This window comes from Coenobita brevimanus, chromosome 115 (genome assembly GCF_032717465.1).
Source record: "Coenobita brevimanus isolate Jiangsu-jjx chromosome 115, ASM3271746v2, whole genome shotgun sequence".
NCBI classification, from domain to species: domain Eukaryota; kingdom Metazoa; phylum Arthropoda; class Malacostraca; order Decapoda; family Coenobitidae; genus Coenobita; species Coenobita brevimanus.
The window spans coordinates 4,527,176-4,549,682 of NC_137068.1; the positions used below are offsets into that span (position 1 = coordinate 4,527,176).

The following is a 22,507-nucleotide window of genomic DNA, read 5'->3' on the forward strand; positions in this document are numbered from 1 at the left end:
TAAACTCGCCTCTAAAACCTCATTTTATGGTTCTTTTGCAATTATTTCAGTCTTTTATGTCCGTTATTGGTGTGATTTGGGTCTTAAATAGGTGTAATGCATGTCCAGAGGGAGTTGTATAGGTGTTTTTCTGAGTTAGGGTCCATAAGTACAAGTCCAGGAGGCTGGGGCCCAATATCCGGACAGGATCACCATCCGGACATGCCTTTGGCTCTCTTACGTCGGATATTGGAGGGATTACTGTATATTGATTCCACAGTAATTACCACTTTATGTGAAGAAATGCCTTTGTTTGTGAGTGCGATAATTTTGATAAAAAAGTGGTAATTTTAACGTGCCAGGTATGATATGGGTTTGGGAATCTGGCAGTGCTGCCCAGTTGGCAACCGCCAGCTTCCCACCTCAAACACAACATTACCACCTATAGATGAGTGCTATTCATGTTTTATATGTTTAATTAATGTGCAGTTATGTTATTTGCATACTGTTTGCTCTTTCAGGTTGCTTTCTCTACAGTTCAGTAATATAGATATACTTGTTGCGTTTGGTATCGTATATTTTAGTTTGAAAACTTACATTTGATGGGGTCCTTGAACCCAACCAATATTTTACCATTAGTTACGTGTTTTGTTATGCGAGAATTCATTATACGTCTATGCCAAATGGAACCTAACTGCTCGTATCTTTGGGACCTTCCTTCATAATATTAATGCCTGCTATCTATCTATCTATCTATATATATATATATATATATATATATATGCTTATAATGTGCTGTCATAGATTTAATTTTTATCGTTAAACAAGAATCCTCTGTGAATACATGCACTGAAATTCCTCTCATGTTTTGGCTGTAGACTCAGTGGTGGACAGCAGGCTGATATTACCTTTTTGCTGCCCACCATTCTCTTCCTGAAGTTCCTCCAGCACTTATCAGAATGTGATTGGTTAATGTGTATTGTCTTTTTCTCTGATGCTAACAGTTTTTATATCTTTCCAGGCTGTGGATGAACAAAGTTTCTCATCTACATATGCACAGATGTGTCAGGTGTTGTCTTTAATGTCTGTGCGAGGAAATGGCAATGATGGCAGTAGCTCGGGCAAGTCTGAAGTCAAATTTAGAAATTTGATTATCAACAAATGTCAAAAGGAATTTGAGAAGGACAACACAGATGAATTTAGATCTGAAAGACAAAAGGAGATTGATGCCTGCCCAGATGTAAGTGTATATAATAAATAGTAGTCTTCAAACATTGATGAAAATTTTATGCTGTGACAATTGTAGTAGCTACATCATAGTACTTGAAATGTATGTATTTTAAGGTTCAGTGAAGAGGTTCATGAAAGATTTGGAAATACAGTATCATTTGATGGATTTGAAAATTGTGGAAAGTGCTGAGTGGTCATGATAAATATGGTATAGAGGTTATTGAAAGGTGTGGACATATCTTGATCAAAAGGTAGATTAGTGTTTTGATGGCAAGATTTTAACACTGATGGATGTGATATATGGCTTAAAGGAGGTAAGCATCACTCCATAACTCCCCCCCCCCCCCACACACACACACACACACACTATTTTCACCCTTGTATATGATCTGGAGTAACAGGCTCCCACAGATCTGGAAGTGGGATTGAAAACCTCCCATTGAGAAGTACTGTATTATATGTCATGGTTAATTGGCTCTCGGGTGTCTGTGCATGCTCCTGCATGTAGAGTTGCACCTGGAACCTACTGGGAAATTTGTTAGGATGGGAGACATGGCCAGACTAACAGTGGAAAAAGTAAGATTAGGTTTTCAGGCATGCTTCCAGGTCAGGGAAAGCTGTATGTCGCAAAACAGGGCAGAGGAAGGGTGACAGAAGGTAGCAGAAATTTAGGGGATGATATTTTTGATTCATCAATATATACAGGTGATATGGTTAGAAAACTGGCAAGGGATCAAGCTGGTTGGATTAATTTTTTATGGAGGAGTGTATGACAAGTTTGCCCCCCCCCCCCCCCCCCCATGTGTGTGTGTGTGTGTGTGTGTGTGTGTGTGTGTGTGTGTGTGTGTGTGTCAGGTTGACTGTCTGGTAATGATGATGGTTTGTATGGAAAAATATAGCAGTCAGAATCCACCAGTCTCCCAAAGTCCTGGTTTCATTTAATGGAACCAGGACCCTTTGAGATGAGTGGATAGGTGTGTTGCCTATTTGGTTTGGCATGCTGATCAGTATTTCACCAGTATTGTTTCCTTCTGGCTTTGCATACTCTACGTTACCCCTGCAGGCATGCTTGTGAGGATGAGATGATGATAGATGAACTCGGAGAGAGGGAAGAGGTTTTAAATGAATGGCAAAAGGCAGAGTATCTTGGATTTGATGTATGCAGATGACAGTTGAGTTGCTTGCTAATAGTGAACAAGAGTTTTATTGAGTTTGGAGGATGTTGGTGTGTGTCATTCTTTAAAAGTAAATGTAGATAGTGTGTGAGAAGGACCATAAGGTGTTTATGGCATTCATGGATGTGGAAAAAGCATTTGACAAAGTAGACAGAGAAGGACTGTGAAAGGTTTTGTTCATGTATGATGTAGACGGTAAGTTGCTAGGTGCTGTCAAGTGTTTTTATGATGGTAGTGAGGCATGTGTAAGGGTAATTAAGCATCTAAGTGAATGGTTCACGATCAGTGTAGATGTGCGACAAGGTTATGTGATGTCCTCATGGTTGTTCAGTATATATGTATGGATGGGATGATCAGAGAAGTAAAAACACGAGTGATGGAGAAAGGCATGGTGTTGGTAATGAGTGGTGATAAATGGAATGTTTCAGGTTTGTTGTATGCTGATGATGCAGTGCTACTTGCAAGTACCGGACAAGAACTTGGTAGACTAGTGCAGAGTTTGCTTGTCCGTGAGCATCATGTATTGAGAGTAAGGGTGGAGAAGAGTAGTGATGGTTATCGAGAGAGAAGGTGACTCCCAGTGTGATGTTACAGTAAATGGAGAGAGATTGGAATTGATGAGAGTTCAAGTACCTGTGTACAGTGATAGAAAAGAGAGGAAAATGTGCAAAGGAAGTGAGGAGTAGACTGACACAGGGAAGGAGGGTGGCTGGTGCTATGAAGGCCTTGATGGGAAACAGGCTTGAGTGTTGCAGCTGCATGAGGCTTACTTGGAGTGTTAGTGCCAACTTTAACATGTGGTTGTGAGACTGTGTTCTGGCATGAAAATGAAAAGCCAAGAGTGAGAGCAGTGGAGATAGGACTGTTGAGCAATGTTTGTGGAGTACAGAGTGTGGATAGGATATGAAGTAATGTTGTTAGTGAAAGAAGTGGAGTGAGGAAGTCTGTGGACACTGAGTTTGAAGAGAATGTAATGAGATGTTGTGTTTATGTGGAGAGAATGGATGACAATGGTGAAAAAGGTATATCTGAGCGAATTTGAGGGGGGGAGGTGGTGACGTAGGCCAGGAAGAAGGCAGAGTAGAATATTTAAGTATTGTAGTTATATATTGTGAATGATCTGTGTGTGAAAGTTTTTCATTAGTTACTGCATTATTGTGGTTTGTAAGTAGTGACTTCTTTTCCTTACAGCCTGAGAAGAGAATGGAGCTGAACGCTAAGCTTGATTATGATGAAACAAAAATGAGAAAGCGATCCGTGGGCAACATTAGGTTCATTGGCGAGCTGTATAAACTACGCATGTTGACATCTCCAATTATGATGCGGATCATTGGAACATTACTAGAACGAGGTGATGAGGAATCTTTGGAATGCCTTTGCAAGTTGCTCACTACCATAGGGAAGATTCTTGAGTCACACTGTTCTCAACAGGCAAAAGCAATGGTGAGTTAAAGTATATCTAACTGTATCTATATCTGTCCATATATGTGTATAGGTATATATAATTAAGGCTTTTATAAGTGTACTGGTAGTTCACATTAATAATGGCATAGTCATAGTTTTGATGTCCTTCAAAATACATCTTATGGAATACAGTAGGCCCGTTTTGTGTAGTCTTTTTTTCTCAGACCTGCAGAGGATCACAAATGGTGCTTATTGAAATTCCATTGCTAGCTAGTAACTTGATCAGTTTATACTCGTCTATGGTACTCCTTGTTTAGCAGCTTTTGATACACCTTGTTCTCGTTTTAACGATGAGATGTGTTTTGGAAAACCCAATGTTGAGCCAAGGTATTGTTAACTGGGGACATTATAACGTAGAAAGTTTAGAGGTGTGTTGGAGAGCCTGGGGATCCCCACCCAACCAAGTCCATAACTCACCCAAATGAGTCCAAAAACATGTTTCTAGCTCACCTAAACCCCCAGACAGCTTTAAAACAAGTGAAACTAAGGCTAGAGGCAGTCTATAACTCACTTAAACCTAAAAATAATATATGAAAATTATCAAAAATAAGTCAGGAAAAAAATCAAACTTAATAAACTGTACCCAGAGACAGTTTATAAATCAACCTAAGCTCAAAATTTGTCAAAAATATCATCAAAATTAGTTAAAAAAAGAAACCATCGGATAACCAGGGACTGCCATCGATAGACGGGTAAGGAGGTTAACTGTTTTACTTCGCTGTGGCGGGGTATTGTATAGCGGTTGATTGTATAGCGGGGTATGGGTGTATTTTGGAATAAATCCCTGACAGTGATGATTATACTCGACTAGTATAGGTTAACCTAGTAATATTTGTTCAGCCATATCAGTAATGCTGTACTTGATAATTTTTGTTTTACTCTTCATGTTGATGCATATTTGTTTCAGAATGACTTGGACAAGTACTTCAAGTTGATGGAGAAGATTGTAAATGAGCGGCAGACTATTAGTCGTGTTAGGTTTCTAATGATGGATGTTATAGACTTGCGGCAAAACAACTGGGTCCCTAGAAGAGAAGACAACAAGCCAAAGACAAAGGCTCAAGTTCAAGAGGTTTGTGTTTCACTTGTAGTCCTGTTGTTTGATGTACTGTACGTTAGATTATTTAAAAATATGAGCATTGAAAATGAAGTGGTTGGTGGGGGTGCCCCCCACTGAATGTTGTTATCGTCTCTACACTGAGTAACATGCCAGATGGTTTCTTTTACCCAGGAAACTATTTACTACACTGGGTGGTAACCATATAACCAGGGTATTTGGTCGGCTTAAGTGTACCCCAGATTCCCCTATCTAAAAGCACTAAATTATGTCAAACGTTTTGAAGAGCCTCGGAGGCCCCAATTACCTGCCCAGGGCCCCAGCCAAATGGGCAGATTTGCATGGCCATGTGCAATGTGAAAGGTGTGAATGAGGAGAGCAAGAGGGTGGAAGTGGTGAATGTGTTCAAGAGTGCTAGATATGCTATGATGGCATTGTGTGAAACAAAGATGAAAGGATGTGCAGTGGAGTAGTGGGAGGGTGTCTAATGTGAAAGAACTGGAATATAGGTGGAAGGGTGGGCTGTACAGTTCCCATGTTTACAGGTGTATCTGTGTACAATGCATGAATGCTTAAAGGCGTCCTACTTATCATGGGCCAGCATTTTTGCTGGTGTATGGAAAATGCCTTGAGAAAGAAAAACCAGTATGTTTAGATGGTATGGCCTATGAGGTTGAGCCAGGATGCCAAGGTTGTGAATGAGCATCTGGCTTTTCAGTGGGTGTTCTACTAATAGTTCTTTGTTAATGCTTTATTCCATGTTTTTTGGGACAATAGTTCATTGTGTAGGTGGGATAAATGGTCAGGATAATGACACATGAATTGTAACAAGTTAAATACCAGAGGACTGCAACACTGTATTATATCCAACGTTGATATTATTTCCCATGCACCAGCACGCCTTCTTTAATATCATGCCCCTGACAAAAATGACATTGGCTATAGTAGTATTAGATGCAGTTGTTGTGAACCATGTAGTAATGGTTGGTGGTACCTCCATTCATGTACTTGTAGTGCCACCTTCAGGTGACCACTTCAGAGACAAGCCCAATGGTTGTGAAGCCCAGCAAGGCATAAATAACGTTGGTTGGTAGCCAGGGCCAGTATTAATAAAAACTTCTAGGAGTACTCCTAAAATTACTACTAAAAGTGGTTGTAGGTGAGAGTTGCTTCTAAAAGTTCCTCCTAGGAGGACTCGTAGTAGTAATTTCGCTCCTACCATGAAGTGTTGCCAACACAAAGAATCTCTGCTTCATATATTTAATAAATTACCATTAGAAAGCCTTAGCGTATCAGTAAGTAGTTTAAAAATGAAAAACTAGTTTTCATATATAGAAACAACATCTATTTGATCACATATTATGATTCTTTACGAATGTCGATAAAATGGATAAAATGTAAACACATCGTGTGGTCAGCTGATCGTGCCTGCTACCATCGGGGCATTGTGTGTACAAGTGGTAAAGTGACCGTCAACAATGGCACAATATCAGCATACCACAGCTGCAGATAAATTCCGGAGAAAGAGAAACTGGACGGAGGAAGAATGTCTCGTGCTGGCAGAAGGCACTGGAGAGAGAAAGAGAATTATAAAAGGGAAATTCGGCCCAGGGAACACATCGGACATGAATAAGCAGGCATGGGCTGAGATTGCAAATGCCATGAATGCTGCTTCCTCTCATCCACTTTCTTGCCAAGTTTGGGCATCATGTGTTGATCCTGGCCACCTTGCAACCACATCCAGTATTTTATATTAACTCTCAGTCGTCAACTGGATGTTCATGCTGTGGTAATTTTTCCTGAATCATACACTTCTTCATACTGGTTTGGTGCCACAATTCGTATGTGAGTCCCATCAATCACACCAGCTACCCCAGGAAAGCCAGCAGTTCGCCTGAATTTTCTTTCAGTTCATTGTAGTTCAGGGAGTGTACGGGGGAACTTCACAAACCTCTTAACAATGTGTGGAGCAGTTAGAGCATAGAGTGTTTCCTTTATCACATTGCTCACTGATGGCTGTGATGGTCCAAAGTCATCACAGTTACACTGCTGCATTTTTCCAGTTGCAAGGTACCTTAATGGTATCAACACTTTCATCTCGGGTGTGAGAGGATGGTTTTGATGTGTGGGCCTTTCCAGTACATCTCTTACTAAATCAGTAATAAACAGAATGCCCTCACGATTGAAACGGTACCTTCTTACAAGTTCTTGATCATCATATTCTATGAATGCATTCTTCCGAGTTCAAAAATTTCTGCGTGGTGGGTGGTGTTGGTCAGCCATGGTCTATGTTGTCTTGTCCCTTGGTGTTTGAGGGACGCAGCTACTGTGTTTACTGACACTAAAAGCCCTCCTAACTCCTTAACCCCTAAAACGCGGATCGTCGCATTTGCGACGGTCGGCCCAAAGGGCAAAACGGCGGGTCGTTGCGTTTGCGATTTGAGTTAATTTTGAATAACCGCGGGCAAGCAGGCTCAAGCTGGTATTGTCTATCAGTCCCGCCACCCGTGAGCTACTTTTAGCACACTTGACCTTTGTACTACTGACCTCGGTTGTTGCCAAGTCTCATTTTTTTACCCACGGACGCACCGATGCGCGGCCCTCCCTCGTCGTGCGATATGGCAACGCGCGGATGGCTGATACGTGTCAATCTGCGCCGTCATCTCGCAAGCACTTTTTGCTATTGGGAAACGCTTGTTTCCCCAGTTGTCACACTGTCATTTTTTCGCGCGGTTTGCCCCAGAATAGCGTCAGTCCACGCAAATCTGCCACGGTGACACCATGTCAGGCTCTAGCTCTTCTAGTTCCGTGCCTTCTAGCCCTCCGAAAAAGGGTTTTGTTACCTCTACGCCCTTCAAAACTTTACCAGTGACTACCAAGGGGCTAAGTGACTCGGCCATAGCATCAGAACTGTTGAAAGCCTCTATGGACTATGGCAGTGACGTGGGTGTTTTGTCTAGCCTGGCTGAATCAGAGACACAATCGAGTGCTGATTCAGGCCCTGAAGTGATTATTTCTGTGCCGGAGGAAACTGTGACTGTGCCCAGCACCTCAACAGGGAAGGCCCCGGTGAAAAGGGGCCTCGAATATGGAAAGGGAGAAAAAAGGAAGAGGAGCGGAGACACCAGTGCACCGCCATTGTCCACTACGCCACGCCACACCACCGCAAGCCTGCCACGTTCTCCCAGCCCTCTTCTCTCGTCCTCCTCATCTGCTGTCCTGTCTCCTGAGTCATCGGAGTCTCCATCACCACCGAGAAAGGGAAGTAGACGAGCAATGTTACGTATGAGAGGTTATCGTACGCCTAGTGTTCGCGTCAGTAAAGTTAAGTCCCCTAGGCTAACTCCCACTAGGCAACTCAGGAGTCACGCCACCGCGGGTGACCTTGACCCAAGCGATAATGTCCCTCCCACCACCACCACCACAACACCAACACGGCCTGGGATAGCCTCTCCCTTACCTACTATTGCCCAGCCTGCCTCACCCACTCCCACACGACCTGCCTCACCCCCCGCCGCCCCAAGCACCTCCCAGCCTAGGCAGGGAACTTTAGATGCTTTCGTGTGGTCAGAGGGATCAGATTTTGTGCCTGAAGATCTGCCCTTTGACGAAAGTGAGTGTGGACTTCAGGCTGACTTCCCTGTGGACGACGATGGTGAATGTGTTGACTGCCTGTTGGCCTTCCTTGACGACGAGGTTATGGAGCACATCTGTACCGAGACAAACAGGTACGAGGGGCAATGTGCGCCAGTTCGCGAAGAAGAAGGTGAGTGCGACGCCATCCACATCGCGGATGGCATCATGGGTGCCTTTGACGATCCGCGAGCTTTTTGTATTTATTGCCTTGATGTTGGTTATGCCGCACAACTGGAAGCATAAGTTGGAAGAGTACTGGGGTTCCGATGAGCTGTGCCCAACACCCATATTCAATAAATACATGAGCCGTGATCGTTTTAGGCAGCTGATGACTTATCTTCACTTCACGAATAATGATGAGCCTTCCCAAACTGACCCATTATGGAAAGTGAGGGGAATCCTGAACATGATCAAAGATAAGTTTACGAGGTTCTTGCGCCCTTTCAAGAAAGTCGTGATTGACGAGTCTTTGGTATTGTTCAGGGGCCGTCTTCGGTTCATCCAGTACATTCCAAGCAAACGCCACCGCTTTGGAATCAAGTTTTTCGTGCTGTGCGACTGCAAGACGGGGTTCATCCTTGACTTCGTCATCTACACCGCCAGCAATGTCGACTTGGATAAGACTGACCCCCTTGGATTCTCTGGTTCTGTGGTGAAAGTGCTTTTGGAAAAGTACTTTGACGAGAATCATGTCCTGTATACGGACAATTACTATACAGCTCCAAAACTCGCCAAGTACCTTTCTGAACACGGCGTCGGCTCCTGTGGCATTGTCAGAAGTAACAGGGCACATTACCCTGCCTTCCCAGAGGCTGAAAAGTCAAAGCGGGGAGACGTGCACCTGAAGAAATCTGACAAGATGCTTGCGATCAGGTGGCATGATAAGAGAGTCGTGAACATGCTCACCACAGTACACAAGGGTGAAATGCTGGCAACAGGGAAGGTCGACAGAAGGACTGGCGAGCCTGTGATGAAGCCTGATGCTGTCATTGACTATAACGTCAATATGCGGCTGGTGGACAAGTCGGATATGATGATTGGAGAGATTGACTGTCTGAGGAAAATCGTCGTTGGTACAGGAAGGTGTTCTTGCACTTGATTGACATGTGCATGTTGAACGCCTTCATCCTGTATAAAATCAAGAACAGGAAGCCAGCCAACTACTCTCTCAGAAGATTCTCCAAGACTTGTGTCTACCAGCTGCTTCAGCGTTACGGCCAGGTGCTTTCTACAGGTCCCAAACGCCACCCTCACACACCTCCAGACCGCCTACAGTGTATGGCCTACCTTCAGCGACACCACCTGGAGCCACTGCAAAGAGGGGGAAAGCACTGAGGAGGTGTCATGTGTGCAGCCACACTACCAGGCAGGAAAGAACTTTTAGGCGCACCTCCTTGCAGTGCAAAGAGTGCAAACTTCCCCTCTGTGCTTACCCGTGTTTTTTCGACTACTACAGCCTAAGTAGATTTTGAAAATAAGGGTAAAAATATTGGGAAAAATACTGAGAGTGACAGTGATAATATTGTTTAGTTTTCTTTTACGTGCTGACAGTGACAGCCTGATGAGTGTAAATTAGTGTATGTACTTGTAAAAGCACTGACAGTTACAGTGTTTTTTGTTGTAAATAATTGTACATAGTAATCATATAAGTATTGCGAGTGACAGTCACTCCAGTGTAAAAAGATAAAAGCATATTTTCCTATTCTATGTTCTGAAAGTGAAAGTTTTTTGTGTATAAAATATTATTTTTATAACACTGGACAGTGACACTGATGAATAAGGCAAAAAAAACAAACAGATACAGTGAAAGTGAGCGATAGAAATGAAGTGCGGGTGGCCGACAGGAGCGAGAATATAGTGCCTGCCGTAAGGCTGAATAAACTCGCGCCGCGGTGGTCTTCCTCAGTCCCAATCCACAATACTGGCAGTGACATTGATTTTTATGACCGTAATAGTGACAGGCAAACGTTTGCGAAGTCCTATGATGGAAAAAAAAGGAGTATACGTGTTTTTTGCCCAGAAAAGGCAAATGTGACAATATTGACGGGAAGATCGCCACCGCGCTGCATGTCGGCCGTGCGCTCCGTCCATTTTAGCCTTATTTTCAGTTCTTATTTACAAATACGGATTCCAAACAACCTGTACGTTGTTGTATAAAGTGTACTGTGACAGATTGAGGCTGTGGTAGAAAGAAAACCGGGTTTCTGGAGGTGTGAGAGTGAAGACTTTGTTACCCAACTTTGCAAGTCTTCACAAGTCCTTTGGTAGTCAACGAAGGCTCAACATGTGGCTCAGGAGATAGCTGAATGTAAGTAATATATGCCATAAAAATTTTAATGATCTAGGGTTAATCTATGATTTTTGGCAAATATTTTTCCACAGGTACTCAGACCCCGCTACAAACCCGCCACAGGGGGGGGGATCGCGCGTACACAGCCGCGTTTTAGGGGTTAAAAGTCCTTGTGGAGGACTTTTACTTTTTAGTGATTTTACGAGTAAACTTAGGAGCTGAAAGTAACTTTTAGGAGTACTTCTAGAATTTAGGAGCTAAATATCACTTTGAGAGGAACATTTACTCCTAGGAGTTTTTATTAATACGGGCACAGATAATCAAATTAATGTGGTGAAATGGCGACATATGGTGCTTCAACAGAATGTGGCCCATAAGGGTTGACGAACAAGGTATGGTTAAGGTTTACTGGTAATTTGTTACCACTTGAATGTTGGAACCAATTAGCCTAACCTTGTGCCCCAATGCTTCATATGAGGGTAATAAGAGATTGGAAAATGGGTGGATGAAACCAAATTATAACAGCAGGAGCACAGAATTTTCTTTGTAAATGTTTATAATGTATGTATATTTCTCTTTCAGGAGGTGAAGAGAGAAGAAATAGAGCAACAGATTGCCTTATCAAATACTAATCGTAGGGATGATAGAGATCGTAGAGATGACAGAGGAAGAAGAAACAGAGACAATCGTATGCCACAGTTGTCAGAGGATGGATGGGCAGTTGCCTCAACTAAAGGAAGGACATTTGATTCTTCAAGGTTAAAAAATACATTTAATAGGGTAAGTAGTGTTGGAAATGAATTTTTAGTGATAACCTTAAAAAAAATGTAATTTATTCTTTCAGTATGCTAAAGATTTATTGCTTTTTTACTAGTACCTTTTTTTTTATAATTTCTGGCAAATGGTTGTGACTTGTTGATCTGGTCTTGTAGTTATAATGGTGAAGTTATGCTTACTGTCAGCAGACCCAGGTTTTGTGTGAACACTTTAAATAGTGCTTTACACATTTTTTTATGTTACACTGAATTCGATATCATGAAAAACCTGAAATGGTCTGTCCCATACTTTCTTCACTGTCTGGTTTATTGCTTATATCGGACCCACATATCCCTTCCCACTCGTACAATCGCCCAGTTTGCCATTCACCTGACTTCTGAACATTCTTAATCTTTTTAGTAATTTTTCTTCCATACTTCACACAACATTGAAGACATCCCATGATATATTTTTCACTCACCTTGATCACGTCTCCTATGCAAAAGAACAGTCGCAGCATTCTCTTAAAACTGCCTGCCCTTGATATAGTGACTTTATTTACAAGAAGTAGGTTAAAAAAAAAAAAATACTTTGTTAATAAAATTTACATTTGTTTATAATGGCGGGCACAGATTATAAAAAGTGAAAGCTTCAGAGGATCTCCAGTATCAGGTGGTGTAATGCTGAACAATAAATGTTGATTATGCTGGCCAGTTTTTAGAGCAACTACACAAAATAGCCACTTCCACTTTATAAATGTCCCTATTGTACTGTGGATGATTACAAACTTATATGAGGCAGGTAGAACATGAATGCATTACAGAACTTTTCCCTTTAATATTAATTTTGTTTTTATATCAATATGACTAAAGTAGCCCAAGATTAGGCCATCTTTGTCCATATGTAGTTCATTTCAGTGGTAATGTATTGCATAAACACACACCCACCTACCCCCACACACTCTTTTAATTCAGTAGCAGTGTGTGTGTGTTTGTTTATATATTGTGTATTCCTGACAGCCTGGCACAGGAGACAATAAGGAGGTTCAGCTGAGAGGTACGGGATTCTCGAGTTGGGCCCGTGGAAGCTCAGGTGGTGGGCTCAAAGATCATGATGAGGGCAAGCAGCAAGAAAGCAACAGGTTCAATGTTTTGATGGACAGTATGGGAAGCAGTGCCTTACCTGTAGATAATCGAAGAGCTGCTGCCACCATGGGGTGAGTATTATGTACAAGGCCTGCAGTGTAAGCTTTCATCTGTCATTAACCTCTCCAGTCTTATGACTGTTTTAATATTGTCTTCTTCATCCTTAGGCTAGGCTTCATTCACTTAAACAGGCTAAAGTCTGTGCTGATACCATCTTAAATTAACCCCTCCAGTCTGATGACTTTTGATATTACTCATCATCATCCGGACCTCTTTTCCCACCCTAGAGCAGGGTGAGGAGTAGGGATGTCCAGACAGCCCAAGTTTGCCCAGTGCAATGGGCCTTGCTTCCATTTACTCATCATTCGAGCCCCCTGAATCCTGGTTCTATCTTATAAACCGAAAACCATCGCCACGTTCTGTAGCTTCACATAAAAGTATCTGACAGTCTTTTTATCTAAAACTTTCCTTTACTAGAGTAACTTGCAGTGTGTGTTGATACCATCTTAAATTTATCCCTTCAGTCTTTGTATCTATAGACTTATTTGCTTTAGAGTAACTTTGGGTGTGTACTGGTACTCTCTATAAGCTGTCTATTTTGAAAACTGTTTTGATACTGCCCTTTTTATCTGTAGACTTACATTCACTTTAGAGTAACTTGTGTTCTGTCACAATCTTTCTTTGACCTGTCCCATCTGATGACTTGATTTTAAATGGTCTTTTTATCTCAACAGTTTATTCACTTTACTCTTCATGCTTTCGGCCATTAACTCTCTCCCCACAAGATGTCAACCCAAGTTTAGCCTTTCGTCTTAATCATCATCCATGGGAATCTTGCTGTTGGGTCATATCATGGACAAATTAAATTACTTCCCATACAAAACCCACTTCTCAAGATTAGATGCGTTGACTGTAATTTGTTTATCCATGCACAGCTGTTGATTTAATGCTGGATCATATTTGCGCACGTGTGGAAGAACTTTGTTGTGAAGGCCTCTTTTGTGATAGGGGTGTTGGTCTATTTTTTCACTAAGCCTGTCTCTCTTTTTGTGGTAGGTGGGGGCACTCACCATCCACTTACTCAATGTAGTGCTGCTATAGGGTGTCTGCCCTGTCCTCTCCTCCATCCGTCTTTCCGTCCATCTTCTATCTTTCTTTCGTTCATTCTTTCCTTGTCCTTCTGCCTACGGGTGACTTTACACTCCCTCTTCTGTCTTTCATTCCTTCCTCTTCCTTCTGCCTATGGGTGACTCTACACTGAGTGACAAGCCAAATGGTTTCCTGTACACCAGGAAACTATTTACTACGCTGGGTGGTAACCATTTAACCAAATTTTGGCGCCTGGTGGTTTAGTGGGTAATTATTGTGCTCCAAATGGATTGAGCCGATGAAGGTTTACATCCAAGGGGTGGTTGGGGTTTATTGCTCACGTAATGCCACTCAGGGATGAGTGATGCTGGTCACTTTCATCTTAAATGTCAGGACCAACTGCCTAGCCCCGGGCTGCTACGCTCCTCATGAGGCAACGTAGGATTGGATGATGGATGGATGGAAATCTCTCTCTTTCCACCCATATGATCCGTCTTTATCCTTCTGCTGTTGTTGTTTCAGTGGTCACAGCTCTTCTTAGTTATCTTATTGTATTCCCTCATTATAGTAGTTGTGCTTCCCCAGTCTCTCTGATAAGCAGACCCATCAGCTGCAGGCAAGCAACAACCCTGCAGGGGCTGATAGCTCCTTGCCACAGCGAGGCCCAGGGATTAACACTGTAGCCGGCTAGTGACATTATTAAGTCATCTGAAAAACTCTCAAAGGCTGGCTGATGATGCTATTATTTCATCGAAGTAAAATATTTTTATAAATAATGATTTTGAACAGTTATATCATGATCCGGTTAATGGCTGTCCGGATAAATAACGGTTTTGAACAGTCATATCTCACGGTGTAGGTAATGGCCATCTGGATAATTAATGGCACATACGGTAATCCCTCTACTATCTGATGTAATAGAGCCAAAGGCATGTCCGGAAAGTGGTCCCGTCTGGAGTGTGGGCCCCTAGCTCCTGGACTGGTACTTAGGACCCTAATCCAGCCTAACTTTGAAAGCCACCTAAATAACTCCCTACTGCACATGCATAGCACCTATTTAAACCTATTTAAGACCCTATTCACACCAATAATGGGCATAAAGCCTGAAATAAAAGGAACCAAAGAATAAGGAATTAGAAGTGACTGTACCTCAGCCAGGGTGCTTACAGCATGTCTGTGGCTGCCTTCTTAAGGCTTTGGCAGTGGTGAAAATGCTCTTGAAGCATGTGCAGTAATCCAGTGTTGTGCTGCACTTACTGTAATTCTTTGCACTGAGAGTTATAATTAACACTGCACATTGTTAATTGCACCACGCCAGTTTGCACTCCACAGTTAATCCTTTGCGCTCTAAATTCTAATTTCTTAACACTGCACAACACTGTAAATTCCCGTGTGGTCTACTGGCGAGGTATTGCAGTTTATTCAAAAAAAAAAAAAAAAAAAAAAAAAAAAAAAAGCACGTGTGGAATCCGCTGCGATAAGGATCCACTCTCGATCGAAGTTAAGCAGTAACTGTTGGAGTGTTGGTGACGGGGAAACAGAGTTGCCAGATCGCAACGGGCACATTACCAAACTCCCCAATTTTCATTACCATATTTAACTTTTCATTACCAATTCGTAAAGCAAGCATTTATTCACTAATTATATATCTATCTATCTATCTATATACCTAGGCTGCTTCCCCCAAGGAAAGGGAGGTAGTCGAGACAGGATGACACACTCCCCATTTACTCATCCATTCAAACACATTCATTCGCATCTTAGCCCCAAAGGGGAGAACGGACAGATCCTCACCGCACCACACTGCACAAGGGTCAACTGCGCAATGCAGTCGGTGACATCCGCAGCAGGGCCCGACAGCAGAACTGGTTTACCCCTGCCACATCATAACAGACCCATCCCCTTACCCGCACCTGACCTGAATAGCTTATCAGACCAAATGCGGGAGAATATCCTCTCAGGGCTGCGTCATCACTTATTCATTCACAATCTCTCTCCATTTATTTCTGTCACGCATATTATATATACAAGTGGAAATATATGTAATCACTTTCCTTATAATTAACAGTATGTTAATTATTTTCACTCTGTGTAGGCTAGCAGAGTAATCAGTGAGAGCAAACAATCCACCATCTCCATCTTGTGTATCCTCATACATGTGTAAAATCCATTTGGTAATGCATTATTCTGATTCATTACCAAACGAAATTTTCATTACCAAATTGGCCCACATTTGTCAATGAAAAATACCAAATGGCAACCCTGACAGGGAGGGGGGAGGGAGGAGGAAGGGAAGGGTGAAGGGGCCATGGTGTAAACAGCTGTTTGGCGCTGCGTGGCAATTTCAAATTACGGGAGGGAAAAAATTGTTTTTTGGGGGGATTTTTTTCTTTGGCCATTTTTGGGATCTGAAGGTCCAGGTCCACAATGTTCGATAAGTGGGGTGTCCGGAAAGTGGGCGTCCGGATAGTACAGGGATTACTGTATTTAGGGAGTATAGTTGATTATACACCTGGGCCTTATTACTGGAATAATGGCACATATTAGGGATCACAGTGGGTTTTATACACCTGGGCCTTAAAACTGGAATAATGGCACATATTTAGATTTAACCAAATATTGGTTGTGTAAATAGGGCAGAACAAGAGGCACTTGGTGCGATCCTATTCCTTCATCCTTGGTCTTTTGTCATTGTAGGGTCATTGTTCAGAAAGTTCTTATGTTTGCTTTTCTTTATTTCATATCTTGCTATCCCTAAGTAATGCTTTTTTTTTTTTTTTTTTAAGTAGTAGTAGTAGTAGATGGATGCACTCACCATCCACTCACTTGATGTAGTGCTGCTTTGGGTGTCTGCCTTTCCTCTCTTCCATCCTTCCTCTTCTTTCCTTCATTCTTTTCTCTTCCTTCTGCCTTTGGGTGACTGTATACTCTCCCTTCTGTCTTTCTTTCCTTTTCCTTCTGCCTATGGGTGACTACACAGAGTGACAAGTCAAATGGCTTCCTGTACACCAGGAAACCATTCACTACGCTGGGTGGTAACCATATAACCAAATAATGGCGCCTGGTGGTTTAGTGGGTATGGTAATTAAGGTGCTCCAGTTGGATTGAGCCTGTATAAGTTTATATCCAAGGGATGGTTGTGGTTTATTGCTCATGTAATGCCACTCAGGGATAAGTGAGGCTGGTCACTCTATCTTAAGTGTTAGGACCAACTTGCCTAGCCCCGTGCTCCTGTGCTTCTCGTGGGGCGGCATAGGATTTGATGATGGATGGATTCCCCCCAGGTGGAGTATAGGGCTTTGCTAGTCCCATCACAGCTGAGATGTTCTTCCAAAGTTAAATAGCCTTTTGAAGGTAAGAAACACCACTGAAATCAGGGGGTTAAATGTAGTTTTGATTATTTGTTGCACTGTGCCATTGAATGCGTTGTTAAACTGTACTTTACTGGCTGCAAGTAGTCACATGGCATTTTGTGATATGTAAGAATATCCTCTGAAAACTGCTGCCAGTCTGACTAAGCTGTTATTTAAATACTACTACTACTGCTAATAATAATCCATCCATCCATCATCCAATCCTACATTGCCCCATGAGAGGTGTAGGAGCTCGGGGCTAGGCAGTTGGTCCCGATGTTTGAGATGAGCGTGAGCTGATAATAATAATAATAATCATCAGCCCTGAAAGTCTACAGTTTATCTTACCAGCCACTGGCGAGTACTTGAAAAATTTTACCAGCCAAGAAAAATTTTTACTAGCCAGAGGAAAATTAACATAATTAGTCAGCTTGCAAGTTATTTATTGTAACCCAGGTTGAAAATAAGTAATAGATTTGCTTGTATATAAACATAAATATGGAATTTGTAATTGGTGCTTATACATGAATGAATTCTGGTTTTATTGAATTATGATAATAGGACATAATGTAGCTAAATAAAAGGGTTATCATACTTGAAAATATTAATAATTGTGGTAGGTGGTGGCAACCATCATCCACTCACTTGATGTAGTGCTGCCTACTTCTTCCTTAGCCTTTATCATTCTTTTTCTGTGCCTGCCCTCCTCTCTTCCTATGTCTTCCATCTTTCCTGTCACTTCTTATTGCTTTTCTTTCCTTTACAGATGGCTTTACATTGAGTGACAAGCCAAATGGTTTCCTGTAAGCCAAGAAACCATTTACAACGCTGGGTGGTAACCATATAACCAAACCATATGTGCTACCTACGTGTCAACAAGTGGGTTGGTGGAGGGTTAGTGCCCCTCCCTGTAAAACAAATAACTCAGTCAAATGGCCACCCCTTACGGGATTATGGCGTCTGGCAATCAATAGATAGATAGATAATAGTCTCCTTTCACTGAAGAATCAGTGGCACCATCAATCATAATGCCGATATACGTACTGTTCTTTACCTGGGAACTCACCTGATACAAGCAAAGACTTCATCTGAAAAAAATATATCCAGCACAGAACAAAAGACATTCCACTATAATATATAGCAGTACGAAAGATGATACATAAAGAAAAGCATGACCATAAAGGATGGAGAGGGTGTTGTCAAGTGACCAGTGATACATAGGCCTACTAGGAAAGTAGCCGGAACAGTTTATTAAATAACTCTAAGTGAACATTTTTTCTTTATTATTAGAAAATTTTGATGCTGGTTTTGTAATATAAAATACAATCAGGAGGATGGCAGTAAAAAGTGTATAGAAAAGAAAAACTTGTTATATATTGATTAATACAACGAACCTCATCTTTCATTGTCTGCACAATGGTGTGGACCAGCTTCGCAGCTTTCACATGGTTGGCATCAGTGGTTGTGATGAGCACACCATTCTTCTTTTGTAGTTCAATAATGGGTAAAAATTTAGTGAATGGAAGTTTTTCCTTTGCCAGCAAGTATGCAATGGTAATTTTCATCTTCAAATCTTCAGAATCCCTATCTTCCTTCTTTTGCTGACGTTGGAATGCTTGTACTATGTTTCCTTGACCTTGGCAATTTAATTCAGCATCACGGAGTTCAATATGCTTCCTGTTCTTGCCATGGTAAATTATGTTTTCTTTTTTAAAATTCTGAGATCCAGTTACGAAATCCATTTTGCCAGCGGCAGTTGGATTTTTCGTGCAAATGGAACATTTCATTTGTTTTTGTTTTCATCATATATAAGCCACATAAATTCTTTCTTCCATTTGGAAGAAGTGTTCTCTGTGATGCTTTTTTCGAGGGAGGCGATGAGATTGACGTTGACGGTGAGGGTTTCATATGTTTCATGTTGGAAGCGACGCTACTCCTTGTCAGCTGACTACGGCAACACTGATCATGCCATTAGAGAGTGAGAGGCAGCGTCTAGCGACTGTTATGATGCCAAGCAGTTTTTAATAAGAGTTGCCAGATTATTAATAATGTTGATTTTTATATATTTTTTTCATGATGTTTCTTAATAGAAGTAATGGTTAAAGAAACAAATTTTATTTAAATTTAAGATATAAAACTTCAACTCGCCACTGGCGAGTGAGAAATAATTTTTAACTGCCATGTAATTTATCTACTCGCCATGGCAAGTAAAATACTCGCAACTTTCAGGCCTGATAATAATGATGTGTAATTGAATTGCAGTGGGCCCCGGCTGGCTCCTGGTGGTGGCTCAGCACGGCAGAGTGGCTATGGCAGCAAGAGCATGCCACCTCCATCAAATGACAAGGAGAGTGCCATTTCTGCAGTCAAGAAACTTGTTGGTACTGGTAAGTAATATCTTTACTTTTGAAGTTTGCCCCAAGATGTTTGATAATGTATAATTTGCCGTGTTAATATCATGGTATTGCAGTCAAATGCCAGATATTGAAAGCAAGAACCATACTTTGATTATTGTGTAGTGGTGGGCAAATGTCCCACCCCCCTCCCCCGCCCCTCAAGCCCAACCATTGTTTTGTGTTAGTTTGGGAAAATGGTGTTACATTTTATTTTAATTTTAAGTTAAATTACAAAGAACATATTAATCAGGTTGTAAGAGGGTGTAACTTGCATATCAGAAATCTGTATTCTGTGAGAAAATTCCTTAATAGACAGTGCCTCTTAACATTGGTCCATGCAGTTGTCTTGTCTCGTGTTGATTATTGTAATTCACTGTGGGTTGGTCTTCCAAATGATATACTAACAAAAGTTCAGTCTGTGTTGAACAGGCCAGCATGGCTTATCTTTGGTCTTCCCCCGAGAACCTCAACTACCCCGTTTCTGATTGAGTTGCATTGGTTACCAGTAAAGGCTAGAATTGAATTTAAACTGTGTCTTATTACATTCAAGGTTCTTAAGTTTGGTGAACCAAAGTATCTTGCTGAATTGTTAAAACTCACGTCGGCACGCCTGGGTGTGATGTTACGCAGTGAAGATGATTCCTCGCGTCTCGATGAGCCAGGAGCCATCCACCAGTCATCTTTCTCTGATCGTCCTTTTGCGTATAGAGCCCCTAGATTATATAACAGATTGCCATTGTCCATTAGACAACTCTTTACTGTTGAATCCTTTAAGAGACAGCTGAAAGCCTTTCTTTTTTCAAAATGCTATGACCTGGAGAGAGGTACTGTGACGGATGGTTATAGGGTTTAATTATTGCCACTTTCATGTATATATGATTTAGCTTGTATTATATACAAGAAATGTCACAATTCTTGTAATTGTAAAAAATAATGTATGGGTGTCGAGCAATAGTGAATTCCCAAAGGAGGAACTGACCCTTTTGAGCAACAAAAGGCCAGATTATTATTATTATTATTATAACTGTAGGAAAATGGTGTTTTTATACGGTACATTAGGCCAGTCACAAGTATACTTCATATCAGACAGGCTGATACTCATGAGTATAGTTATGTGAGTGAGGCAGAGCTTCCTGCAAAACATTCATACTCACAGCCCCACACAAGCTTTGGAATGTCAGTACAGTAAACCCTCAAAGATCCGGGCTAATTGGGGCTGTAACCCTGTCCGGATCTCAAAAAATCCGGATCTTCCAGAAATTATATAAATTTGCTCATATGAAAGAAAACTTATGGTGGTTTAGGTATAACTTAATGCAAAATAAAAACAAACAGTTTATTTATCTTGCCAGTACAGTATAAAATTAATAGGTTTATACTAGTATAATAATGTGTACAAATATTTTTTTTGTAAATTTTAATTAATAAATTGTGTATCTTGTAGCTTATGTTTTAAGTTGAAAATATGCCAAGAAATGGTCCAGATTTTTGAGGGTTTACTGTACATAGTTATTCTATTCTTTTAATATTTTCATTCACTTGACAGGGTGTGATGGCCAGTTCTCTCCTCTGGGATGTAGGAACTTATTAGCTACTGTGTGAATTTTAGCTCAGTGTTTGTACATTATCTGAAACCCAGTAGTCCCTTATATTAACAGATCTTTACAACACTCCACCACCACCACCACCACCTATCACCACATAGCACTGATACCATAAACTGCTGTTAGTTACGTAATTTGTCCTTTTGTACCCATTTTGAGAGAGATCCTTTCTGCTATTTACAGCCTAGAAAACTGTTACTCTTGCCTTCTTAAACATCAATATTAACCCTCCTACCCTTGTACATTCAGCCACATTAACCCCTGAAGTGACGTACCCTTTACCTCACACTGCCATTTTGCCATAGTGTCATGATGTAGCTCTCAGGTAACCCTCCTACCCTTGAAAATGCAGATCAGCTCTACTCTGAAGTGATGTTTCATTTGCCTTACACTGCCATTTTGTCACAGTTTCATAATTTAGTTCACAGGTGTGTCAGAATATCAGCCTATATTTTTCACCTCCCATGTGAATCTGCCATTCATTGTTTCCCCTCTCAAGCTTCTACAACCTGCTGGTGTCACTTGTCACGGATTGTTTTCTTTCATGTACCTTTGTAAATGGAAAGTAACAAGGTAATGTAAAGAAGAGAGAAACCTGTTTTATACACAGGAAAAATCATCCAATATATTACCAGTATGCTGGCAATCGAACCCAGGACTCTCAGGTGAGAGCCAGGCAGCATACCACTACACTACGACCTGAGACTCCCGGGTTCGATTCCCGGCATATTGGTAATATATTGGATGGAAGGTAACGTAAAATTGCTTTTAATTGTAAAAACAGTGAATTGGTAATTTTTTCTCTTCCTTGAAGGTAAATCTACCAGTCGTCCTGAGTCCAGAGACAATTCTGTACCCAGAGAAAATGTTGAAGCACTTAGAGGGTATCCCTCAATTGATGCTGATACAGCTGATAAGATGACTGTGGCCATTGTTGATGAATATACACACAACTGTGATCCAGAGGTTAGTATACTACTTTTCAGGTTGTTTTGATTACCGTATTGATACAGATACACAGTTGTGATACAGAGGTTAGTACTGTATTACAGTACTTGGATACTAAGGTTTGATGCAAATAATGATTGTATAATTTGAGAACACAGTAATTTAGCAATGATTGTATAATTTGAGTATACAGTAATTTAGCAATGATTGTATAATTTGAGTATACAATAATTTGGCAATGATTGTATAATTTTAGTATATAATAATTTAGCAATGGTTATATAATTTGAAATTACGGAAAAATATTTTGGTTGTATAATTTGAATTTAAAATGATTTAGCACTATACCTCGTACCAATTAATTTGGCCAGGCATGTATGGCAAC

At 41.2% G+C, this 22,507-nt stretch overlaps 1 protein-coding gene across 3 annotated transcripts in view; it reads left to right on the forward strand.

Moving 5' to 3' along the window:
• Positions 1–22,507, forward strand: part of LOC145418541 (eukaryotic translation initiation factor 4 gamma 3-like) — a 536,301-nt gene that overhangs the window by 484,747 nt on the left and 29,047 nt on the right. For all 3 annotated transcript variants that reach the window (XM_080286907.1, XM_080286908.1, XM_080286909.1), the window contains 7 exons: positions 1,001–1,219; positions 3,576–3,827; positions 4,756–4,920; positions 11,414–11,611; positions 12,607–12,803; positions 19,437–19,561; positions 21,989–22,140. In XM_080286907.1, coding sequence (XP_080143033.1) covers positions 1,001–1,219; positions 3,576–3,827; positions 4,756–4,920; positions 11,414–11,611; positions 12,607–12,803; positions 19,437–19,561; positions 21,989–22,140 — 1,308 coding nt within the window. The remainder of the gene's footprint in view (positions 1–1,000; positions 1,220–3,575; positions 3,828–4,755; positions 4,921–11,413; positions 11,612–12,606; positions 12,804–19,436; positions 19,562–21,988; positions 22,141–22,507) is intronic.